The sequence below is a fragment of the Aspergillus flavus genome, chromosome 3, assembly GCF_009017415.1.
Source record: "Aspergillus flavus chromosome 3, complete sequence".
NCBI classification, from domain to species: Eukaryota; Fungi; Ascomycota; class Eurotiomycetes; order Eurotiales; family Aspergillaceae; genus Aspergillus; species Aspergillus flavus.
Genome location: NC_092407.1, coordinates 4,065,773 through 4,086,093, shown reverse-complemented (window position 1 = coordinate 4,086,093; position 20,321 = coordinate 4,065,773). Strand labels below are relative to the sequence as shown.

At 48.3% G+C, this 20,321-nt stretch overlaps 6 protein-coding genes across 6 annotated transcripts; 4 read left to right on the top strand and 2 right to left on the bottom strand.

Annotated features, from left to right (window-relative positions):
- Nucleotides 1-750: 750 nt before the first annotated feature.
- On the bottom strand, nucleotides 751-6,151 carry F9C07_2153330 (uncharacterized protein). The gene is made up of 5 exons (XM_071509247.1): nucleotides 5,026-6,151; nucleotides 3,930-4,947; nucleotides 3,600-3,871; nucleotides 1,317-3,546; nucleotides 751-1,265 (listed from the first exon to the last, which is right to left on the bottom strand). Exons 2-5 carry the CDS (start codon nucleotides 4,467-4,469, stop codon nucleotides 1,209-1,211), a joined length of 3,099 nt encoding a protein of 1,032 aa, XP_071365230.1. The 5' UTR covers nucleotides 4,470-4,947; nucleotides 5,026-6,151; the 3' UTR covers nucleotides 751-1,208.
- On the top strand, nucleotides 6,152-12,707 carry F9C07_2282501 (Rgp1-domain-containing protein). The gene is made up of 4 exons (XM_041291302.2): nucleotides 6,152-8,484; nucleotides 8,553-9,626; nucleotides 9,687-11,936; nucleotides 11,988-12,707. The coding sequence occupies exons 1-3, from the start codon at nucleotides 7,947-7,949 to the stop codon at nucleotides 10,568-10,570; spliced, it is 2,496 nt and encodes an 831-aa protein (XP_041145143.1). The 5' UTR covers nucleotides 6,152-7,946; the 3' UTR covers nucleotides 10,571-11,936; nucleotides 11,988-12,707.
- F9C07_7435 (required for respiratory growth protein 9, mitochondrial) lies at nucleotides 6,246-7,100 on the top strand (the record flags this gene model as incomplete). The annotated part of the gene is made up of 1 exon (XM_041285505.1): nucleotides 6,246-7,100. One exon carries the CDS (start codon nucleotides 6,246-6,248, stop codon nucleotides 7,098-7,100), a length of 855 nt encoding a protein of 284 aa, XP_041145144.1.
- On the top strand, nucleotides 11,384-12,411 carry F9C07_2066968 (Mob1/phocein; the record flags this gene model as incomplete). Its single annotated transcript, XM_071508721.1, has 4 exons — nucleotides 11,384-11,771; nucleotides 11,843-11,936; nucleotides 11,988-12,121; nucleotides 12,170-12,411. The coding sequence occupies 4 exons, from the start codon at nucleotides 11,384-11,386 to the stop codon at nucleotides 12,409-12,411; spliced, it is 858 nt and encodes a 285-aa protein (XP_071365229.1).
- Nucleotides 12,708-14,783, top strand: F9C07_2282500 (ATP synthase delta subunit-domain-containing protein). Its single transcript, XM_041291300.2, has 4 exons — nucleotides 12,708-12,989; nucleotides 13,188-13,499; nucleotides 13,585-13,674; nucleotides 13,732-14,783. The coding sequence occupies exons 1-4, from the start codon at nucleotides 12,825-12,827 to the stop codon at nucleotides 13,843-13,845; spliced, it is 681 nt and encodes a 226-aa protein (XP_041145141.1). The 5' UTR covers nucleotides 12,708-12,824; the 3' UTR covers nucleotides 13,846-14,783.
- F9C07_2282499 (Six-hairpin glycosidase-like protein) lies at nucleotides 14,784-20,025 on the bottom strand. Its single transcript, XM_071510563.1, has 9 exons — nucleotides 18,469-20,025; nucleotides 18,347-18,362; nucleotides 18,230-18,252; nucleotides 18,046-18,163; nucleotides 17,896-17,995; nucleotides 16,391-17,837; nucleotides 16,242-16,338; nucleotides 15,406-16,191; nucleotides 14,784-15,349 (listed from the first exon to the last, which is right to left on the bottom strand). The coding sequence occupies exons 1-9, from the start codon at nucleotides 18,590-18,592 to the stop codon at nucleotides 15,004-15,006; spliced, it is 3,057 nt and encodes a 1,018-aa protein (XP_071365228.1). The 5' UTR covers nucleotides 18,593-20,025; the 3' UTR covers nucleotides 14,784-15,003.
- Nucleotides 20,026-20,321: the final 296 nt, after the last annotated feature.

Genomic DNA, 20,321 nt, shown 5'->3' with positions numbered 1-20,321 from the left:
ATAGCCTTTGTTGGTTGTGACTAACGGAAAGGAAAGGTGGGTATAGACAACGATCAGCGTCCACATTTCCTATGCGGGTAGGTGTTCGCGGGTCAAGTTCTTCTCAAGTAATGTCTTTTCCCAGAATTTGATGGTCAATCAAAGCCAAGGCAGTGAATATCATGGTGGTAGCTTATTGACCATTTCATTCTATAAAGCATGTCCCACCCTTCTGTCTTTGGATTCGGTCGTAGTAAGGTGTAATGGTATCATAGCATATCTCCCAGAGCGTGATCCGGAGGAGTGAGAGCGGAGATAAGACTGCCGATAAACAGACTCGGCAGTTCCTTATCTTCACTGTAGGAATTACCGACAATGGTGCCACGGTAAATGCATTCCCACGCTAAGAAGGTTCGGGGTTATCATGCAGTCACTGAGAGCTTAAAAGCTCAGCGAATATGGCAGGGTTGGAAGATAGGAAGCCCAGATGCTCGTGTTCAATACAAGTGAATCAAGAAACTTGTTTACCCGTTCTATAGGGGACGAACATTACTATAATGTCGAACAGGCTTCATTCAGATCTGCGCAGTGTCTGAAAAACACCGTCAATAAAAATTCAGGGTTTAGGGGGCTTGCGATCAACAAGGCTTCTTCACCGCCCGTTGGAAATACTGGGTATCATTTTCAACTCGAGCAAGAGAAGTAAAAGAAGGGGGTCGGTGAAGCCAAAAGAGAGGGAATACAAAAGAAGGAGGGGAAGTGAAAAACAAAAAAAAAAAAAAAAAAAAAAAAAACGCAGAGGGAAAGCGATGACAGGAATATTTCAAGCTACCAACAGGACAAAGGGCTGTGGTTGCAAGTTCAATCAGTTTAGAAAAGCAGGAGAAAAGAAAAAGAAATATAATAAAGATAAAAATAAAGAGATTTGAAAAGATAGAACGCCATCACCGAAGACTCCACTGGACCTGCTAAAGAACCAATTAGAAGACAAAGAAGGAAAAGAAAAGAAAAAAGAAGATCAGCTAAACACCCGCAATGCTAGTGAAGATCACTCTTTGACATAAGTAACCCAAAATAAAGTAACCTTCGCTTTTCCCATGCAGGGTGAGATTGGTAGTACCCGGTCCGATATAGAAGTTTCCACAGCCCACAAGATGCACCGTAGAAAAAGTGAAGACAAAAATTGTAAAACGCGTTCTATGGTGTAAAAATTCGACATGAAGTACATTTCATCCCTCCACATCTCCTTCAGTCGAGTGACTCCTGGAAGAAGGCGTGGATTGCTTCTGACTCAAGTTAGGAGGTGAAGGAGGGACCTGAATATCGAGATTACGAACCGAGGTTACTCCTGTGTTCAAGTTCTCATTTTCTTTCCCGCTACTGTCGGTCTCCGTTTCAGTGCCGTCACAGCCTTTTGTTCGAGAATGTAAAGCGCGTAGCGTAAGACCGAGTTCCCGCTCCAGGTCTTTTTGAGAGGGCAGATTCTCCTTGGTCCCATTAAGTTTCTTTCTGTAAGCTCGCAGTGTACGGCACACTTGTTCGGTAGACATATTAAGGCTGCCAAACTCAGTCTTCCCGCCGTACCTAGTACGGGATCGAATGTCTAGTGGTGAGCGGTGATTGTTGTGGCTTAGGTGGCTGGTCTTTTTCGCGGGGGTTGACTTGGGACTGGGAGGTGACGGTGTCCTACGCGACCTCTCTAATCGCGAGCTGGGGCGTGCTGATGCTGGTGTCGGTGTCGCTGGGGTAGTATCTCCATTCTTAGTAGATGAGGGCGCAAGAGAAAGTTTTGACAGTTTACGTATGAGCGGCGGAGATTGCTCACGCGTCGGGGTGGAGGCCCCTGTCCCATGCTCATGTCGAAATTCGGCAAGCTCATTCTTAGATAAGATCTTCCGTATAGGAGGTCTGGTAAGGGTCATCTCCTTGGCACCCTCATCGTCTTCCTTTGACGTGGTTCTTGTGATTTCTTGCGCTTGGAGGGGCTGCACCGAAATGTTCCACATCATCACAACACCATCAATGCCTGAGCTTATCAATGTGCGTACAACGGTTCGGCTGGACGGATCAGGGTTCCTTTCCAGCAACTGCACATCACTGACACCCTCGGTATGGCCGAATTCGCCAGTGAGCAATACACCTCGGTCCAAGTCATAGACACGTATCGACTTATCAGTGCTGGCCACTCCTATTAGTAGCTTAGGACTGTGTCCCAAGATTTCCCCAGCTACTGTCAATGCACCCATTACCACCGCATCATTTGAATCGGAATCGACAGCTCGGATAGAGTTCAGATGGCGACCGGACGGGATCTCATATTGGTGTATACATCGGTCTGCAGTGGATATAACAAGGACATCTGCGTCATCTGCGGACAAGGCCATAGACACCGGGGATGATTTCAATGTTATGACTTTGGAAATCATGTAAGCAATAGAAATACCGTCATCGGCCTCCCGGGTAACACGTTCCCTGATCAGTACTGTGCGATCAGCAGAGCATGAGAGAAGGTTTTCACCATCGTTAATAAAAAGAACCTTCCCCACAGCGCCTACGTGGTCATCCATCGTTTGGACTAACTTTAGGCGGTGTTCCGTTATCTGGAAAAGCTGTACCATGCGGTCACGACCGCAACTGGCGATGAGACAAGAGTCGAAAGCTGCGCTCAGCGCAATATCAGTGACTTCGGCTCCATGAGCTCGGACTTGATCCAGGCACTTCCAAGATTGTCTTTCTAGCACTCGTAACACACCGAGTTTATCGCCAGAAACGAACACATTCGTCCCATCACTGGTCCTCACCACCCTCAATTCATTTGAGGATTCTTCATCTACACCCGGAACTTCCTCCAAAGGGATGACTCGAGAATCCCGGCACTTGCCATGAGTGTCCCAGAAGTTTATTGTGCCCCTACATGACCACGTGAAGAAGTCGGCCTCCAAGTCATTCGGTACTTTCAATCGGCCGATCCCAAGCACAGCATCTCGATGAGCAGGCATAGTGGTCTCCACATGGCTCTGTTCATCCTCCATAGCATCAAACGGGTAGATATGGATGGCTCTGGTCGTATCAACTGTAACCATATGGGTCGTCAGAGATCCCATGCATGTGATAGCAGGCCCTTTACATTTATGTTCCTCGGAGGAAGCTTCAGAAAGGCCGGGCGATAAGGGGGCAGCAGATGATCGTAGAACCTCAAATGGGAATCTCTGCATTCGCCTGCCTCGACCGCCAGCCCATACACAGGAACGATCCGAGTCCAGCATCAAGGAGGTGATGCTGAAACCCACGTTCTCTACCAGAGTTAATTTTTGAGAACCCTCTGCATCACTGAGAAAACACAGTGCACCCGTATCGGTGCCTATCACGGCTTCACGGTCAGAAATACTTGCCACGCTTGTAAACGTGCTCTCTGCCAAAGACCCCAGTAAACAGTTTCTTCCAGATAGCGCTCGCGGAGCAAAACTAGGCGAACTAGGGGCGGATTCCATGTTATGACGAGTCTTAGTAGGCGATGCTGGTCTTGCTTCTGGCAGTCTCCAGACTTTGACGTGTCGAACTCCCACCCTAAATATGATTTAGTCTCCTGTCATGTCATCTAATTGTCTCGAAAGACCTACGTGATCAAAGTTTGGCCCATGAAGCACATGTCCCGTATCGAAGACGTGCATTTGTTGGTCAAATGGAGCTTTGCGGCGCCGCTTTTCAGACTGACTGACCAAACAAACAGAAAGCCGTCATTGGTGTCACCAAGCGTAGCTAGGTATTGTGAGTCACTGCTAAAAGCAAGCCCGCGGACTCCGAAGGTATGTTCAGTAAGGATTGACAGTGGAACGTCTGAAGGGGCGTCTTTTGCGGTTGAGTAGATCAAGACTCTGGGCCCATATCCAGTCTAGAAGGAAATCAGTAAACCTTGTACTATTGGTCAAATGGGACTTTGCGCCACACACCTCGCCCACAGCAAGGAATCTCCCATTTGGGCTAATGGAAACGCTTGTGACTGCTTTTACTCTTTCTCGTGAGGACCAGGCGCGGCTGCTGTTACTCTCTGCCAATTCATTCGCCGGTGAGCCGTTGGGAATAGCGCTATGCGCCGTGGGTTTAACGCCCGATAACGGCCTGGCGCGAGTATCTGGCGTGCTTGGAGGAGTAGATTGATGGTAGAACGAAGTGACGGGGTGGACGCTCGAGGCGGAGGGGCGTGCTCGGAAGAAGCGTTGATTCACATTGCCCGCCTCGTCTAATTCAGCTAGGATGGCTGCTGAACCAGCGCAAATGGCAAACGATTTGCTCTGGTCGTGACTGGAAAATCCATGGGGAGTAGTTGTAGTCGTCCCGATCACAGTCTGTAGGGATAAAGTTGCCTGGTGTTGCGGCGATTTGTTGGGAGTCCGCGGGGGTCTTAAGCCTGGAGAATTGGTAGGAGTGATTCGGAGGGACGAGGCTGCGCCAACTGCTTTGCCTTTCACGTTCAACGAGTTGTGCGCCATGACCAGTTCGGGATGAATCTGGTCACAATCACTCAAAACCTTTTATGAATAAAGACTCGAATATTAAACGTATGTCTCGACTAGGGTTTTAGTCGCGCCTTCGGCTGGTAGCTCTAACAAGTTATTTCGGTGCCATTCAGTGATTCGCAACCGGAAGAAGTAGAGTAAACGAATAGGTAAGGATATGTTTTCGTGTTTTGCAGCAGCAAGCCTCTCAATTATAGTAATGATAGACTGAAATTGGCAGGAGAGGCGTTTTGTGGGCGATAGCACAAATGTGGGAGGGGTGAAGGAATGGCCGAGCTCGGGGAGCCCAAGAGCTCAGTCGATGTGGACCGGTTATTAAGGAACGACCAATAGGTTGGAATGGGAAGGGAGAAAGAGGGAAGAAAAGAAAAAAGGCAAAAAGAGAGATTAGCCAAAGCAGGAGATATTGAAGATAAAAATGAAGCTAAAATGAATGGAAGAAAGAGCACAACTGCGTATGTCCGTCAGTAAACAACGTGTTTTTGCGGCATTCCAGCGGGCGGAGAAAATCCCAAGGAAACCAACTCACGAGAAGAATGACGAATAAATGAATAAATGAGTGATCGGCGAACCTCTCTCAGCCCTTAACCCTTGGCGCAGAGAGAGGATCTGACAGAGGGAAAGAAACGAACCTTTTAGCTCTCAAGCTAAGGGTATCTTAAGATCCATCAACTAAAAGGGAGATCATTTACTTGAATGAGACTTCCTCTTGTTCTTTATTTGGGAAATGACAACCCTAAACTCCTTTGGGCGAGTACCGCCGATTTTAAGTTCATCTGGAAAGAAGCAAATTAAATGAAGGGTCACCTCCATACATACGGGAAATCCTCCGGTAGGGAAGAGGGAAATTGGCCAAGTTTGAACCCAGATCCGAAAATGAAAAACACAAAAAGAATAACCAAAAAAGGGAAAAGAGAGAGAGAAAAAAAAGGAGCATGTTTGGCTGGGCACCAAGCGGTTGAACTCCCCTTGTGGATCAGTCACAGAGCACCAAGTGGTCTAGTCTTCTGGTTAGTCTCATATCGGATGTGGAGATGCCAATCGCTCTTCCCAAAATGGTAACCCAGGGAATCCTCAGCTTAAACAAAGCCCCCTTCGAATCTTTATAAAGGGGGGTGAAAGAATCCTCTCCACCATAGGCATGCGACACTCCAGCGCTTCTCTATGTAAGGACAGCTGTTGAAGGATGATAGGGGACACAAAATGTAGCTATACGTTCACTATTTTACAGCTGGGCAGCACCTGTATAAACACTTGGCGCGTGTTTGATGGCCTTGGGTTTTCGAGCAATACCGGCGAGCTTAAGTTATGATTATATCTCTTAGCTCACCTATGGCAAGCAACAATGACGAGAGCGCTGAACTATAGAAATCTAGGGTTCACAGTCTCGCGGCAGTAAGTACTAAATTGATGTTATAGATCAGGGACTATTACTTAGTTAGGCCTCCACAGAGCTCCATTTGTGAATCATATACATTAGCCTTGCGCTTAGCAAAGGGACTGAACTTGTTTTTCCGTGACAGAATCATTAATGGATCCCTTTGTATCTACTAGTATACTCTGTGTTCTCTCCCTAAAATCCAACGTCATTCTTATCGCTTTCCGATAAGATCACGTGATTATCACTATTGCCTGAGGTGGAAACTGTTCTGGATCTTTTCCAGATTCCTCTGCTATCGAATTTCTTCAGGTCAAAGATCGGCAACAGTCTCTCTTCGCTCCTCTATAATTATTTGAAGAGACTTAGCTATGGCAGTCTTCTGTGCTAGCTCTGCTAGACTAGCTCTACCTACCCTTCTGCGCAACATTTATCGCTCCGAGTTTGCCTCTGAGCTTCATTCCTCCCGCCCCGTCTCTCTGCGCCAGGTGTCTTACTCCCATAACCGTTTCAACAATGGCCGGAGCTTTGCTTCCCTCTCGAGGCTACTTGCTTCCCAATCAGGATCGCACATGAACCCACAACCATCTTCGCAACCGATCATCACAGAATCAAGTTCAGAACAGCTAGATGCCGCTGAGGACGGTTCTATTGTTGGAGCTCCTACAAAAGATGCAGCAGTCAATCGTGATCGGCGGGACCCAGATAAACCTACGAGAAAGACGAAGAAGGCGAAGTTTGCCTCATCACAAACAGAACCTGATGCAACCTCAGCTAAATCCTCTCGCGATAAGAAACATGTACGCAGTGACCGAGCCTCCCCGGATTACAAACCCAAGAAGAAAAAAGAGCCTTGGCAAATCCAAAAAGATGCCTTGAAGAAGAAATTCAAGGAGGGATGGAATCCATCTAAAAAGCTTTCGCCCGACGCTCTTGAGGGTATCCGCCACTTACATGCCGTAGCTCCGGACAAGTTTACGACTCCTGTCCTTGCCGAGCAATTCCAGGTATCACCGGAAGCTATCAGACGTATTTTAAAAAGCAAATGGCGTCCTTCCGAGACAGAAATGGAAGACCGGCGCAAGCGATGGGAGAAGCGGCATGATCGAATCTGGAGTCATCTATCGGAGCTAGGTCTCCGACCGAAAACAAAACGCACAGAGGCCTTAGACGATTCAAACATACTGTATGGTAAGGGCGAAGAAGGCAACAAACCGTCGGAGTAATCTGTCGCTATGTTTCAGAGAACCATAAAGCATTGTGCGTATTGAAGAGACATATATATTGCTAATAGTACATAATAACACCTAAAATTATATTGTGACTGTTTCTCTTTTATTCCCTCTCCTCCCTTTCTTATTTTTAATTTCTGTTTTTGTTCTTTGTCTTTGTCTTTTTCTTTTCCCCTCACCCCGTGGTCTCTTGGAATTGCTCGCATTGTGCAGAATTCCTGAATTACTTGGCTCTATAATTAATGTGTTCCTTGTGTGGAGATTGGTTTTACCAAGTGATTCTTCTGTATCACGTAAAACAAGCCCTATTGGTTTCTTATTCATTTGTACACCTATAAAACAATAGGGGGAAAATTTTTTTTAAAAAAAAATTAAAATAAAGTCACCTCATCCGGAGCATTTCTTTAAATTCTTGCCATATACACCCCAACTTAGGCGACTAAAAAAATGGAAAAGTCCCCAGTGGACCATAAAGGACGCTAACTCTAAAGCGTCTGACAGTTACGGATACTCTCAGTTGATTTGGCCGACAAGGTGCATGCAACGCGACTCTGGCCCATTCATTCACGCAGTTTCTTTTTCTTTTTTCTTTTTTCTTTTTTTTTTTATCATTCCTCTCCTTCTCTCACTGACGATGCCTCATCCAATTTGATAGCATGCCATAAACGGCTATTGTCAATTGTTTCCCCCACATATCCTATTCATCTACCACATCGGCGGCGTTAAACGGAGGAGAAGCGGACACCCTCTGGTGGCGGCTGCTGGTACCCACCGTTTACCCCAAGCTTCTTGCTTCCTGCTGCTTTTCTCCGCCCATATGGTCACCTTCCGACCATCGCCATGCCGTCGGACATCCAAGTCTTTGTGAAATGGAAAGATCAGACAATATTCGCCGGTGAAGATGTGGAATGTACAATAACCTTCAAGAACGTTGCGGAGGGAAACGTAGAGAGCAACAATGGCAGACAACTCTCACCTCAAAGGAAACCGTCTCGACCGGGCAGTAGCACGCCTCACTCAGACTCCTTCTTCTCCTTGAAATCGCCGAGAAATCTATTTTCCAACCCGAATCGCCGATCCTCCACGACCTTCTCGAGGAGAAGCCCATCCCATCGCGTTTCCTCATCGTTAAGTTCACCATTGGTCGGTTCCCATAGCTTTCCGCCTCCTGCGACGCCTCGCAATGGCCCACCCCCCGGTCACAAGCATAAGCGCTCCATTTCGATATTATCAATTGATAGTGAAGGAGGTGGGGATAGGACCCCCAAGACGTCTTCGCCCTTCACCCGCTCAAGGCCAGCCAGAGGGCATGGGCGTTCTGCAAGTTTGCAGGTGGTACCAAAGCGATTCGAAGGTTATGATGACATATTTCCTAAGGGTATGTCGCTTGTTTTGGCATCGGCCCTCGATATCTCGTAACTTGCACTGACAGTGACTGCAACCTAGGTGGACGTCATACCACGCGGGGTGTCCCACCTCCTGAATCGCCCATGAACGTCTCTCCGCAAAGTCTACGAGTCGATGTGGACGCGGCGGCCAGGGCTAGTCGTTCTAGATCTGGTACGATGAGCCCGATCAAATCAGCCGAATCACTGCGGGGGCCTGCGCGTCGACCTCAACTACCTCCAATGGACTTCAAATTCCCACCTCCCGCGAGCGACACGAGCAACCATCGATCCGGCGCATCACCAACAATACCGGCTGGGGAGCATAGCAACGCAGTAACGGTAGCAAAGCCGAATGGTAAAGAGTCCTCTGCCTTAGCTGCGCCAGGTCACTTGCCGCAGCTCACCAAGATTATGTCGACGTCGAGTTTGAGTGGAAGCCATAGAAGCAGCGGCGAATTCTACTCTGTCGGGAATAATTCCTCGGAAACTTTGCAGTCGGAATACACGAACTACTCTATGACAGTCCCACGAACACCTGTCTCTCGACACGGACGACACATGTCCAGCGTTGACTCTGCGGCCTGGCTGCCCAACGGTCAGACGTTGCTCATGGGTTATGCCCAGATCAGCGCATCATTTACAGTGGATGGCTCACTGATCAACCAATCGGCTTTTGAGGAAGTCAAGAGGAAAGGCGTAGTGGGTGACCAAGGGAATGCTGCCGGTATGTCCAATGGACGAAGCGCCGCAAGCAGCGACAAGAACCGTAAAGGAGGTGGTTTCTGGGGCGCGTTTAAATGGAACGCAATAGAGGAGTCCATTAACGGTCTACTTTCCAACAATGAGCTTGATGGTCTACGCGATATGCGAGGTGTCACCTCATCACGATCGATACCGTTACTATCCACATCCCAGTCGCTTCTCTTTGTGGATCTCCGGCTAGCACCCGGAGAAGAGCAATCCTACTCCTTTTCCTTCACTTTACCGCGTGGCCTCCCAGCGAGCCACAAAGGAAAGGCTATAAAGATCTCCTATAACCTAGTCATTGGCACACAACGACCAAGTGTCCGGAATGAACCGCAGCGTGTCAACCGCATTACTATACCGTTCCGGGTATTTAGCGGCGTGGATGGTAAGTATCTCCCTCTGGCTCATTAGTTCCTCTCTATCTGGCGCAACTAATTCATTGTAGGTCAAGGGGATATCCTTGGCCATGACTTGATGAACCCCTATGTGCTTCTCCGAGATGAAGCAAGAGTACAGAAGGTTGGGCCGAGTCCGCCGCCATCTACCAAATCCAAGAGTATCAGCGGTACCACGTGGAACTCAGCGCCTGAGTTCTTAGGCTATGTGGATGATATTCTCGAACAACGCTCCCAAGGTGCTCTTCTACAGCCCCCCGAGACTCCTCTTGAAAAGCGCCCAAGCCACGACCTGTCGTTGGGCCCGCTGTCCTGCAAGGATGCTATTGATCTCGCGATTCTGCGAAGCAACCAGGCTCTTAACTCGTCACGCAGCCCCAATCGATTTGAGATTGCACGCAATGGGCATCGGATTGCCGTTGTGGTGCTCAATCGACCAGCTCATCGTTTAGGGGAAACCATCATTGCTACGGTGAACTTTGCCGGTACCGCGCTTCCCTGCTATGCGGTTCGGGCCACGCTAGAGACATCGGAGAAAGTGACTGGGTCATTAGCAGTGCGGTCTGGCGCAAGTATCCGCCGTGCCACTCGAAAAGTACATGCTTCCTTCTTCGAAAACACCCTGTATTCCACGCGAGTCGTCTTTAGCCCTGCTATCCCCATCTCTGCCACTCCTACGATATTAACTACTGGAGTCAACCATGAGTGGGAACTACGGTTTGAGTTTGTGACGCCAAACATGCACGCTGACTCTGGAGTCGGCCCGTCTGGCGCTACATTACTCGAAACCGTGCATGAAGACGACCGGGGACGGATTATGAATGCTTTAGAGAACATCGGGTGTGAGTCGTTTGAGATTACGATCCCTATTACAGTATATGGGGAGACAGTCCGAGAAAGACTCCCCGAGGAGAATGAAGGGTACTCTATATAAATAATGTTACAGTGAGCACGGTTATGCCCCTGCCGTCTCTATCTGTATGGAAGGAAATACGGTTTACCTTTCTTAATGACTCTCATAGATAACCTCCTCATGCGAGGGGTAAATAAATGTATGCACGTTATTGGCAAGACATTCGTAACGAAGCGCAATATTATTTATGTCGTTGTGTTTTTCTTCTTTCGTCTATTTTTCCCGTATTATACATATAAATGATTCATTAAATCATTCCTAATAAATACATCCATACATCCCTTGAATGTGGCTGCATGAGAAGGGAGCGGTGGATGTCACCCGGGCAACCCATGGATTGGCCATGACTGGTGCCTTCGGCATCCATGGAACACAGGCGCTTAGAGGTTCCGCTCTGGCGAAATCGTGGAGAAAAAGGAACCTTGATCGATGACGGAATTGAGCTTGTGTTGATCGGAGAGCTTCCAATTCGATTGACCGCTTCTTGATTTTCCTTAGCTGGAGAACTCTCAGCCGCACCGTCACCTGATTGATTTAATCGCAATTCCATAGCATTTTCCGTGAAAAGTGAGATTTCTCCCCTCCTACATCACTCACTCGCTTTACCCACGATTAACACCTACCTTGTCTGGTTCTGGAATGTAGGCGCATTCCCGATCACCCACGCCGCGCACATCAACACTTCAGCCCAGCGCAACAAAGGCAAATCAGTACAGATCCGATTGCTTGGAGGTCGGATAGCGGGGCATTTTTGCGCGCGTTATCTGGAGGATTGATAAAAAGAGAAAGGAAGGACCGAGAGGAGAAGGAAGAATGGCTTCATTCATCACCACCATGTCGGTTCCCATTACCCCTGTTGTTGTTTCTTCTACCACCACCACCACCACCACTACTACTCCCTTTGCCCCGCCATCGTCTTCAACATCATCTCACCCATTGCCCCGCCCACTGAGTCCTTCGGTTCATCACAAAAATGTCCCCCTCAAAGAACCTCCTTCTTACCTGTCGCCGATTGTGCGCGCACTCAAAGACGAAACATGTGTACTAACCCCTCCCAGCAATGCGCGCACACGAGCGCCGTTTAAGCCACGATCGGCGGCCAAAGGCACGAGCAGTTACCAGTTGAGACAGTTCGCAGAGGCGACATTGGGGAGTGGGAGTCTCAGAAAGGCTGTGATGCTTCCTGAAGGAGAGGACTTGAATGAGTGGCTAGCAGTTAATGGTGAGCCCTCGAACTCGTCGCCAGTGCGATTGGGTGGTTGTCGTGCGCCGCTAATACACCACCTTCGACAGTGGTGGATTTCTACAATCAGATCAATCTTCTCTATGGTTCTATTACAGAGTTTTGTTCGCCTCAGTCATGCCCGGAGATGAAAGCCACAGACGAGTGCGTAACCTTCCTGGGAATTGTCCGGATTACGGCTGACACGAGAGACAGATTTGAGTACCTTTGGCAAGACTCAGAACACTTTAAGCGGCCAACGAAGATGTCTGCTCCGGAGTACATCGAACACCTGATGAGCTGGGTTCAGAGTAATATTGATAATGAACAAATGTTTCCCAGCCGACTGGGTATGTCCATAGCCATAGTCTCTGAGTGACTTCGCTAATGCAAACCAGGTGTTCCGTTCCCCAAAGCCTTTACCAGCCTCATCCGTCAGATCTTCAAGCGGTTATACCGGGTATACGCACACATCTACTGCCACCATTACCCTGTCATCGTGCATCTGGGACTCGAACCGCATCTGAATACAAGCTTCAAACACTACGTGCTGTTTATCGACGAGCATCGGCTGGCGAGCGGCAAAGACTTCTGGGGTCCGCTGGGGGATCTGGTTGAAAGCATGTTGCGGAGCGATTAACGGAGTTGTTCGGTTGACTTGGCAAATTGAGGGTCTAGATTGGGCATGGCGGTGATGGTCGGTTTCCAATCAACCAATGCACTGAATGACGGCGTTTGGATGGGGGTTTTAGCATTTTGTCATTGTTTTAATTAAGAGATGGTTCCCAGAATCACAATGAGCGGCGTTGTGTTGAGAGTGTCCGGAATGAGGATCTTATCCATAGTCAAAAGTGTTTTGTAGGGTAGCCGAAAAACCCGGCGTGTGCGGATAATCACGTGACCGGCGAGAATTGTTGGACGGAACATCAACTCAACTCCATCTCAGCACGACCACCGGCCATTTGCTCCCCTCTCCGACCGACGTTCGCACCGTCTCGCATCCACTACCCTCCCTCCTCCACTCCCTCGAGGTTTTCTTAGATATCTGTCACAATGATGCCCACTCGGTTCGCCCGCGCCGGCCTGCGTGCCACCCAGCAGTTCTCCGTTCCTCGCACTGCCGCTGTCAACGGCCTGAGGACCTACGCTACCCCGGCCCAGGAGGTCAAGCCTCCTGTGTCTCTGTACGGTGTTGACGGAACCTATGCTACTGCTCTGGTATGTGCCTTACCGATCGAGGTGGATGGGTTGGGTGGGATCGGGTTCTGTTGTGGTTTCCATTGACCCGAGGCGTTGAAAATCCCCTCAAAACCGCGTCCGAGCCATGAAGACTGCACCTCAATCCGAAGCCCCGAACCCCCCAAGCACCACGTTCTAAGCTGGAACACCCGTCACTAACCAAATAACAACAAACAGTTCACTGCCTCCGCCAAGTCCGCCAACCTTGAGCAGACCTCCAAGGCCCTCTCCGCTCTCGGCGAGGTCCTCAAGGCCGACCGCAAGTTGACCGGTCTCATCTCCGCTCCCACCCTGACTGCCTCCGACAAGTCCCAGATCGTCCAGGAGCTCCAGAAGCTCACCGGTGACAAGGGTGACATTGTCAAGAACTTCCTTGAGACCCTCGCTGAGAACAACCGCCTGGGTCTGTTGGAGGGTGTCTGTGAGAAGTTTGCGACTCTGATGGGTGCTCACCGTGGTGAGATCGACCTGAACATCACCAGCGCTCAGGTATATAACCCTCCATCATCTGCATTTTCTGCTTGCGTCTGTGCAGAAGGATATTGGCTTGAGCCCATACTGACGAAAATCCTAGGAGCTTGACAAGAAGACCCTCAACCGTCTTGAGAAGGCCGTCTCCCAGTCCCACTTCAGCCAGGGCAAGAAGCTCAAGGTTGTCACCAAGGTACTTAGCTCTCGTCCTCCCATTATGGAAGGTTGCTTTCAATGCTAACGGAACCAGGTCAACCCTGACCTCGTCGGTGGACTTGTTGTTGAGATCGGTGACCGCACCATCGACCTCAGCGTTTCCTCCAAGATCGCCAAGCTGAACAAGGCCCTCACCGATGCCCTGTAAATTAGATATACCTCTGATTCCGACCCATGTACCGTACTACTACCATGACCAGTAGTGATTATTGTTTCCTTTTCTTTTTGGACCTGAGGCATTTCACATGACTCGATCTGAGTGATAGACAGAATTGAGTTATTCCCTTCATCCTTGGCCAATGTATCGAAAGTAGCAGTTTGCCCATAACATGACATGACATGCACATATCCTATTGATCGGCTTCCTGTGGCATATGTACAGTATACAGTAGCGAAATAAGGGCCTCTGTAATCACCTTCCGCATTCCCCCAAAAGCGAGTTAATTAACCCTATAAAGTCTATATGAAGCCCCTTCAATCCAAAATAAGCCATCATCTCACAAATCAATACATCCCACACTGAATATACGTAAAACAACCATAAAATAACCGTAAACACACTTTCGAACTACACACTACATCCTCTACGGGGACTATTCAATCAGACATAATCCAAATGAGACTTCACTACAACCACACCTCCTCGCTAGAACCCGATACCATCTTAGAAAATCACTCATAAGGGAATATCTTCTACATATATCGCCGAATTGCCCGGGCATAGAGACAGATACTGATACTCATACAAACAATGAGAGAACTTAGGAAGGGACTTATTTGTATTCTTAATCAAGAGATGATCTTCAGATAGGATTTTTGTATCTGGCTTTCTTTTTTCCTTCTCTCTCTGCTTGCTGAGATTTGGTTTGTAGTAGGGAAGCTAGGTGGTGGAGTTTGTGTGTGGGTTATATAGTGGAGGAACATATGATTCATGTATGTGAGGGAGTTGTTTCGTTGAGTTTCTTTTTATAATCTCAACTTTTATTTTCTTTATCATCGGGGTGCTAGGTTATATTTCTTCGCTGGTTACTTGGCATGTATCCGTTTATATATATTTCTTCCCTGGTATCATCTTTTACGATGTCGTGGTGTACTTACAGGTACTAAACTAGTTCAAACAAAAAGAGAGAAGGTATAGGATGACGAATAAATATCTACATATGGCTGTCAATGTACTTACTGCCAAACACAAGTCAATGCAGGGTTCTATAACTATATGGTTCTACTACTTATTAACACATGTATGTAATTACATGTCAACAATCTCTCAGCGCATATCTTCCTCATATCCTGTCTTGATACCAAATCAATGTCCATTCGGCTTCCGATCCGCTTGCGTCTCAAACTCATCCTCATATGCACCCATTGACAACCGGCTTCTCACCCGCTCCAACTGACTCTCTACAAAATGCGACACATGATCGTCCACACCGCGGTCCTTTTCTTCATCGTCGACTACACTTTCTGCACCTGTGGTGTCGCCAAAGGCCGATTCAAAGTCGCTTCGGTTCCCGATAGAGCGACTTGTAGACGATCGACGGACGCTAGGTCGACGGCTGCCGCGTGGTCGGGAACGGCTGAAGATATCATCAAAGTAGTGTGATGCCGCCGCAAACGGGGAGCGTGGGGTTTGCGGAATGCGGCAATTGATTCTGTACATATAGTTAGATTATGCTGACAGCGAAGCATGTTAGATTGGTTCACTTACCCAGTGTCATGGATGATCTTGGCAATCAAACCAGTCCAGCCGCATTGGTGAGATGCTCCAAGGCCCCGTCCGGTATCACCGTCAAAGAATTCGTGGAACCACATGTAATCTTTCCAGTGCTCATCGAAGTCGAGAAGGTCCGAGTTGTCGTGTACCGCTCGACGTCCTTCATCGTTACGGGCAAACAAATGCTGTAACCGATGTTGGATTTCCTCGGCAACCTGCCCGAGATGCATATATTCTCCGGACCCTGTAGGACATTCAACCTGGAATTTATCGCCGTAGAACATGTAGAAGCGCAGCAACGACTCGACCAGCAAGAAATTGACGCACAGCCAGACCGGTCCGCGCCAGTTGCTATTTCCCCCGAAGAGAGCACTGTCAGAGTCACCAGGGACATAATTAACACGGAACTCCTGACCATTGACCGTCATCGAATAAGGATGCTCGCCATGGTATTTAGACATGGATCGGATACCATGTTCAGACAAAAACTCGGTTTCGTCGAGCATCCTTTTTAAGATCTTTTCTAGGCGGTCTTTGCTGACCAGTGCCAAAAGGAGACGCTCGCCTTTGCCACGACGTTTCATGCTGGCAATGTTACGCTCGGCAACATCTTGTTTATTCTCAATGAACCACTCCAGTCGGCGCTTGAAAGAAGGGAATTGGTTGATCAATTCAGGCTCGAGCGTGAGGACTCCATACAACGGAATCAAGCCAACGAGGGACCTCACGGGGAGCTGTTGAGTCCATGGCTCGCCGTAAGAAATGGCATCGTAGTAAAACCTAAGTCACATCAGATTTTATTCCTATTCAATTTCGAATGTAATTCTTACCCGTCCTCCTCGTTCCACAGAGAGGTCTCCTGGCCTCCCGATTTGAAGGTCATAGCATCACTAATTAGGATGAAATGCTCGAAGAACTTGGACGCAACTGTAACCGTTAGTCGACCTTTTCAAGCTCTACGTGTCTAGGTGCAACATACTGTCTTCATAGATCCGTCGGTGTTTAGCCAATTCCAAGGCCATGTTGAGCATGCATAAACAATAGAATGCCATCCAGCCAGTACTGTCCGCTTGCTCCAAGACGCCTCCGGTGGGCAAAGGCTCGGAACGATTGAACAACCCAATGTTATCCAAGCCGAGGAAGCCTCCCTCGAAAACATTCTTTCCCTCTGAGTCTTTACGGTTCACCCACCACGTGAAGTTGAGGAGCAACTTTTGGAACACCCGTTCGAGAAAATCTAAGTCCTGCCGACCATACATCTTCCGCTCAATCTTGAAGACTCGGAACGTGGCCCATGCGTGAACGGGAGGGTTTACATCGCCAAAGTTCCATTCATATGCAGCAAGCTGTCCATTGGGGTGCATATACCATTCTCGAGTGAGAAGATCCAGCTGCTTCTTGGCAAACTCGGGGTCAATCATCGCGAGAGGGATGCAGTGAAAAGCAGTATCCCACGCAGCGAAAAACGGATACTCCCAGGAGTCGGGCATCGAAAGAATGTCGTCCATGTATAAGTGTTTCCACTGCTGGTTTCGAACATGCTTCCTACCAGGGGGAGGCGGGATCATCGCAGGATCGCCGTTTGCCCATTGATCCCAGACGAAATGGTAGTACTGCTTCGTCCACATCATGCCCGCGAATGCCTGTCTCTGAATGTTTCGTAGGTCATCGCTCATAGGTAGGGGGCTGATGTGATAGTAGAAGTCATCGGCCTCCCCTATACGCTGTTCGATAGTGTCATCCAGCTCCTCTTCGTCAACGAAGGTCTGGTTCTTTCGGGACAGCCTGAAACGGACAACAGCACACTCGCCTGGGGGAATTCCCTCACCCTCATTGAAGGCGTACCAGGCAGCAAACTTGGTACCCTTGTTCTCAGGGTTGATCGCGTCTCTTTCGTTGTTGACGATGTAGCGATGGAATGCATCCTTCACGTACGGCTGATCGTTCTCAGACTTCCAAAGCAGCTCGTTGTTCGTCTCGTTTTCCGTGAATAGCATCTTTGGCAGGACATCCTCCTGGTTGCTTCCCGCTGCTGGGGAGGGGGAGAACCGTACATATCTTTCACCTAATTTTTTGTGGTAGGATTTGGCTGTCAGGGGGGCGACCTTTTCGATGGAAGGCTTATGAGATTGATCTTCGTAGCCCCAGGACCAGGTGTTCCGGAACCACACATGGGGAATGATGTGCAAGGGAGCCGGCTCAGGGCCTCGGTTGTAGGCAATAACGCGAAACAGGAGCTCCTCTTCGTCATCGTCCTCCTTGGCCGTCTCAATGAAAATATCCCAGTACCGATTGTCGTCGAAAGCACCGGTATCTAGGATCTGGTATTCGCGGTCCAATCTCGACCGGCGCGCATTCTCATCTCTGAGATCCTCGTAGGGAAACTTCTTCTGAGGGTACTTGTAGAGGTATTTCATGTAGGAATGCTGGAATGAAGCGGTCAGAAAGGGCAATATGTACATCTTCCCTTTTGGATGTATTTACCGTCGGAGTGTTATCAAGGTGGAAATGAGCTTCTTTAATACTCTCTCCATGGTTTCCTTGAGGGTTTGACAAGCCAAATAAACGTTCCTTCAGGAAATCGCTATTGTATAAATGAGCCAGTGGTCGGAATCTACGATACAGGGGACATACTCCTTTTCGTTCCAGAAAGCAAATGCAACATTCTGCAGAGTATGAGTATCGGAGACACCGGCAATCCCATCTTCGCCCCAGCGATATGTTCGCGACCGAGCGTGCTCATGAGAGAAGTCTATGGCGCGAATTGGGGTTAACGGGACGCGGCAGATAAGATAATGGCGGGCAAAAGAGAACTTACAGCTCCACGCATCGCCATTTTCACTTTCCAACCATGTCAATTAGTTTATTTCATAGCTTTTAATGGGCATCAAATAGACATAGAATGTAAGATCAGAGGCATTGGGAAAGAACTTACGAATAATCCTCTCGAACTGCGGGGATCCCGAGAATGAGGTCATTAGTTTCGCGGCCCCTCATCGGAAATCAAAGCGAGAAACACGCAACGAACGCGCGGGAAAACGCCCAGGAAGAACTTACCTGTTGCCCATTGCCTTTCGGCCACGTACGGACCCCATTTTTTCCAGTAACGAATGCGATCGCGATCCTCCTTTAATCGCTCCTCCTCCCTCGAGGTGTAGGTATGCTTGTCGATCAGGACCATTCTGGCCGGGGGATTCGCCAGAGGATGATATGGGAGGAGAGAAGTGAGATGGGATGAAGGAAGAAGGGAGGAGATGGAGGGGTTGGGTGGCAAAACAAGAACGAGAAAGAGAAGAGAAAGCTGGAGGGGAAGTGAAGGGAAGAGAAAAAGAAAAGAGGAGGGAAATATAAAGGATAAGGAAGGACGGCAGTTCCTGAACCCTGTTCCCAGAGCTGCAAGTACAACTCACCAGCGATCCGATCGCTGGCTTATCAGAAGACCAGAAAGAACCGAAAACATGATTTCTTGACTTGGCCTCAACGGTCTGGACTCGTCGCTCGGACGTTCCAACGTTGAGGGTGGAACGGGGAGGGAACACTAAAGGTACTAAACTCCCTCCCGTGAACTGTAAAATTATTTTTATCTGGTGGCACTTGACATCATCATCATGGGTTTGTCAAACCCTACTCTTGTAGATATCTTCCCAACTGCCAATAAATCATTTGCTTTACTATAGGAAGGTGGTGCCATTGGGCAGCGAGCAAATTTACTGTCCAGCATACAATTATGCCGATCATGGGAAGCAGTCGTTGTGTTTTGCCACCTGAGATTTGATGAATGTAAAATGGACTTGGGGCTTGGGTATTTGGATTGTGAAGGATTTTAGTATTACCAGCGCATGAACAAGCATATTAGAGTGCGAAAAGATAGTGTATAAAATCTAGACTACTATCACGCCCTTCAATCATTTAGCAACCTGAACGCTTCAAGGAATTGAATGAGGGCGTAGAGAAACAAATTTGGGGATGCAGGTGGCTTATATTTATTGAGATGAATTCCTTCTGACGTACTGGTATTTTCCAATTCATGTTTGCTGCGTTTTGCCCTATGGTTCATTTATCTTCGGTGTTATTTTCTATATTTTCATAGTAGATCTGTGTACAAAGTGGAGAGAATCCATGTCCAGAGAAGTATCAGTATTCTATCTACACCCAAACAAATCCTCACGCGCAATCCCCGTTCTTATCACAAAGCTGCTAGAAGACGAAATTTTGGCCATACAGAACCGTCGGTTACTCCATAGCAACAACCTTCCCTGGTCAAGAATATAAATGCGATCAAAGCTAATGATAGCCTTCAATCCATCTACTGGAGTGGGTGATAGTGTAAGGAATGACATAGGCGCAGAGAGAATTTGTTGCACAGCGGTGCTAAGGAGATCACTGCTAGCTTTTGAACTAAATATCGATGGATGGGTCAGATATGCCTACATGAGGATGCTCTGCACCACAGAAAGTGTCACATAGCCTACAATATATGCAGCTGAAGTCCATCGAAAGGCATCTTCTACCCGTCATGAGCCAGACCCCTGTCAATTTTGGCAAATTTTTGCAGAAGTCTGGGACAGTAGGGGAAGCGCGACCTCAAAGGGCCATTGGAACATGGAATCAGATGCAGGGAAGTATGTGTAGTAAATAGACCACCAGATTCTTATGTGGTTTATATCATCTGTAGCCGAGTCTGGTTGACTCAGTTGGCTTTGCTGGTCAGACTAATTTCCAGTTGTCAAATCTCTAACCTCGACATAGTGCAATTGAGCTAGATATTTCCTGTAATAATACTAATATAAATTTTGTAGATTGTCTTGACACTTGGAGGAAGCGTGAGGAAGACGGAGCCTCTCTTTCCCGGAAAGAAAAAGCGCTGCGTCCCCTGAGGGCAGTTGGGCGTGACCGAGTTCCTTCCGAAT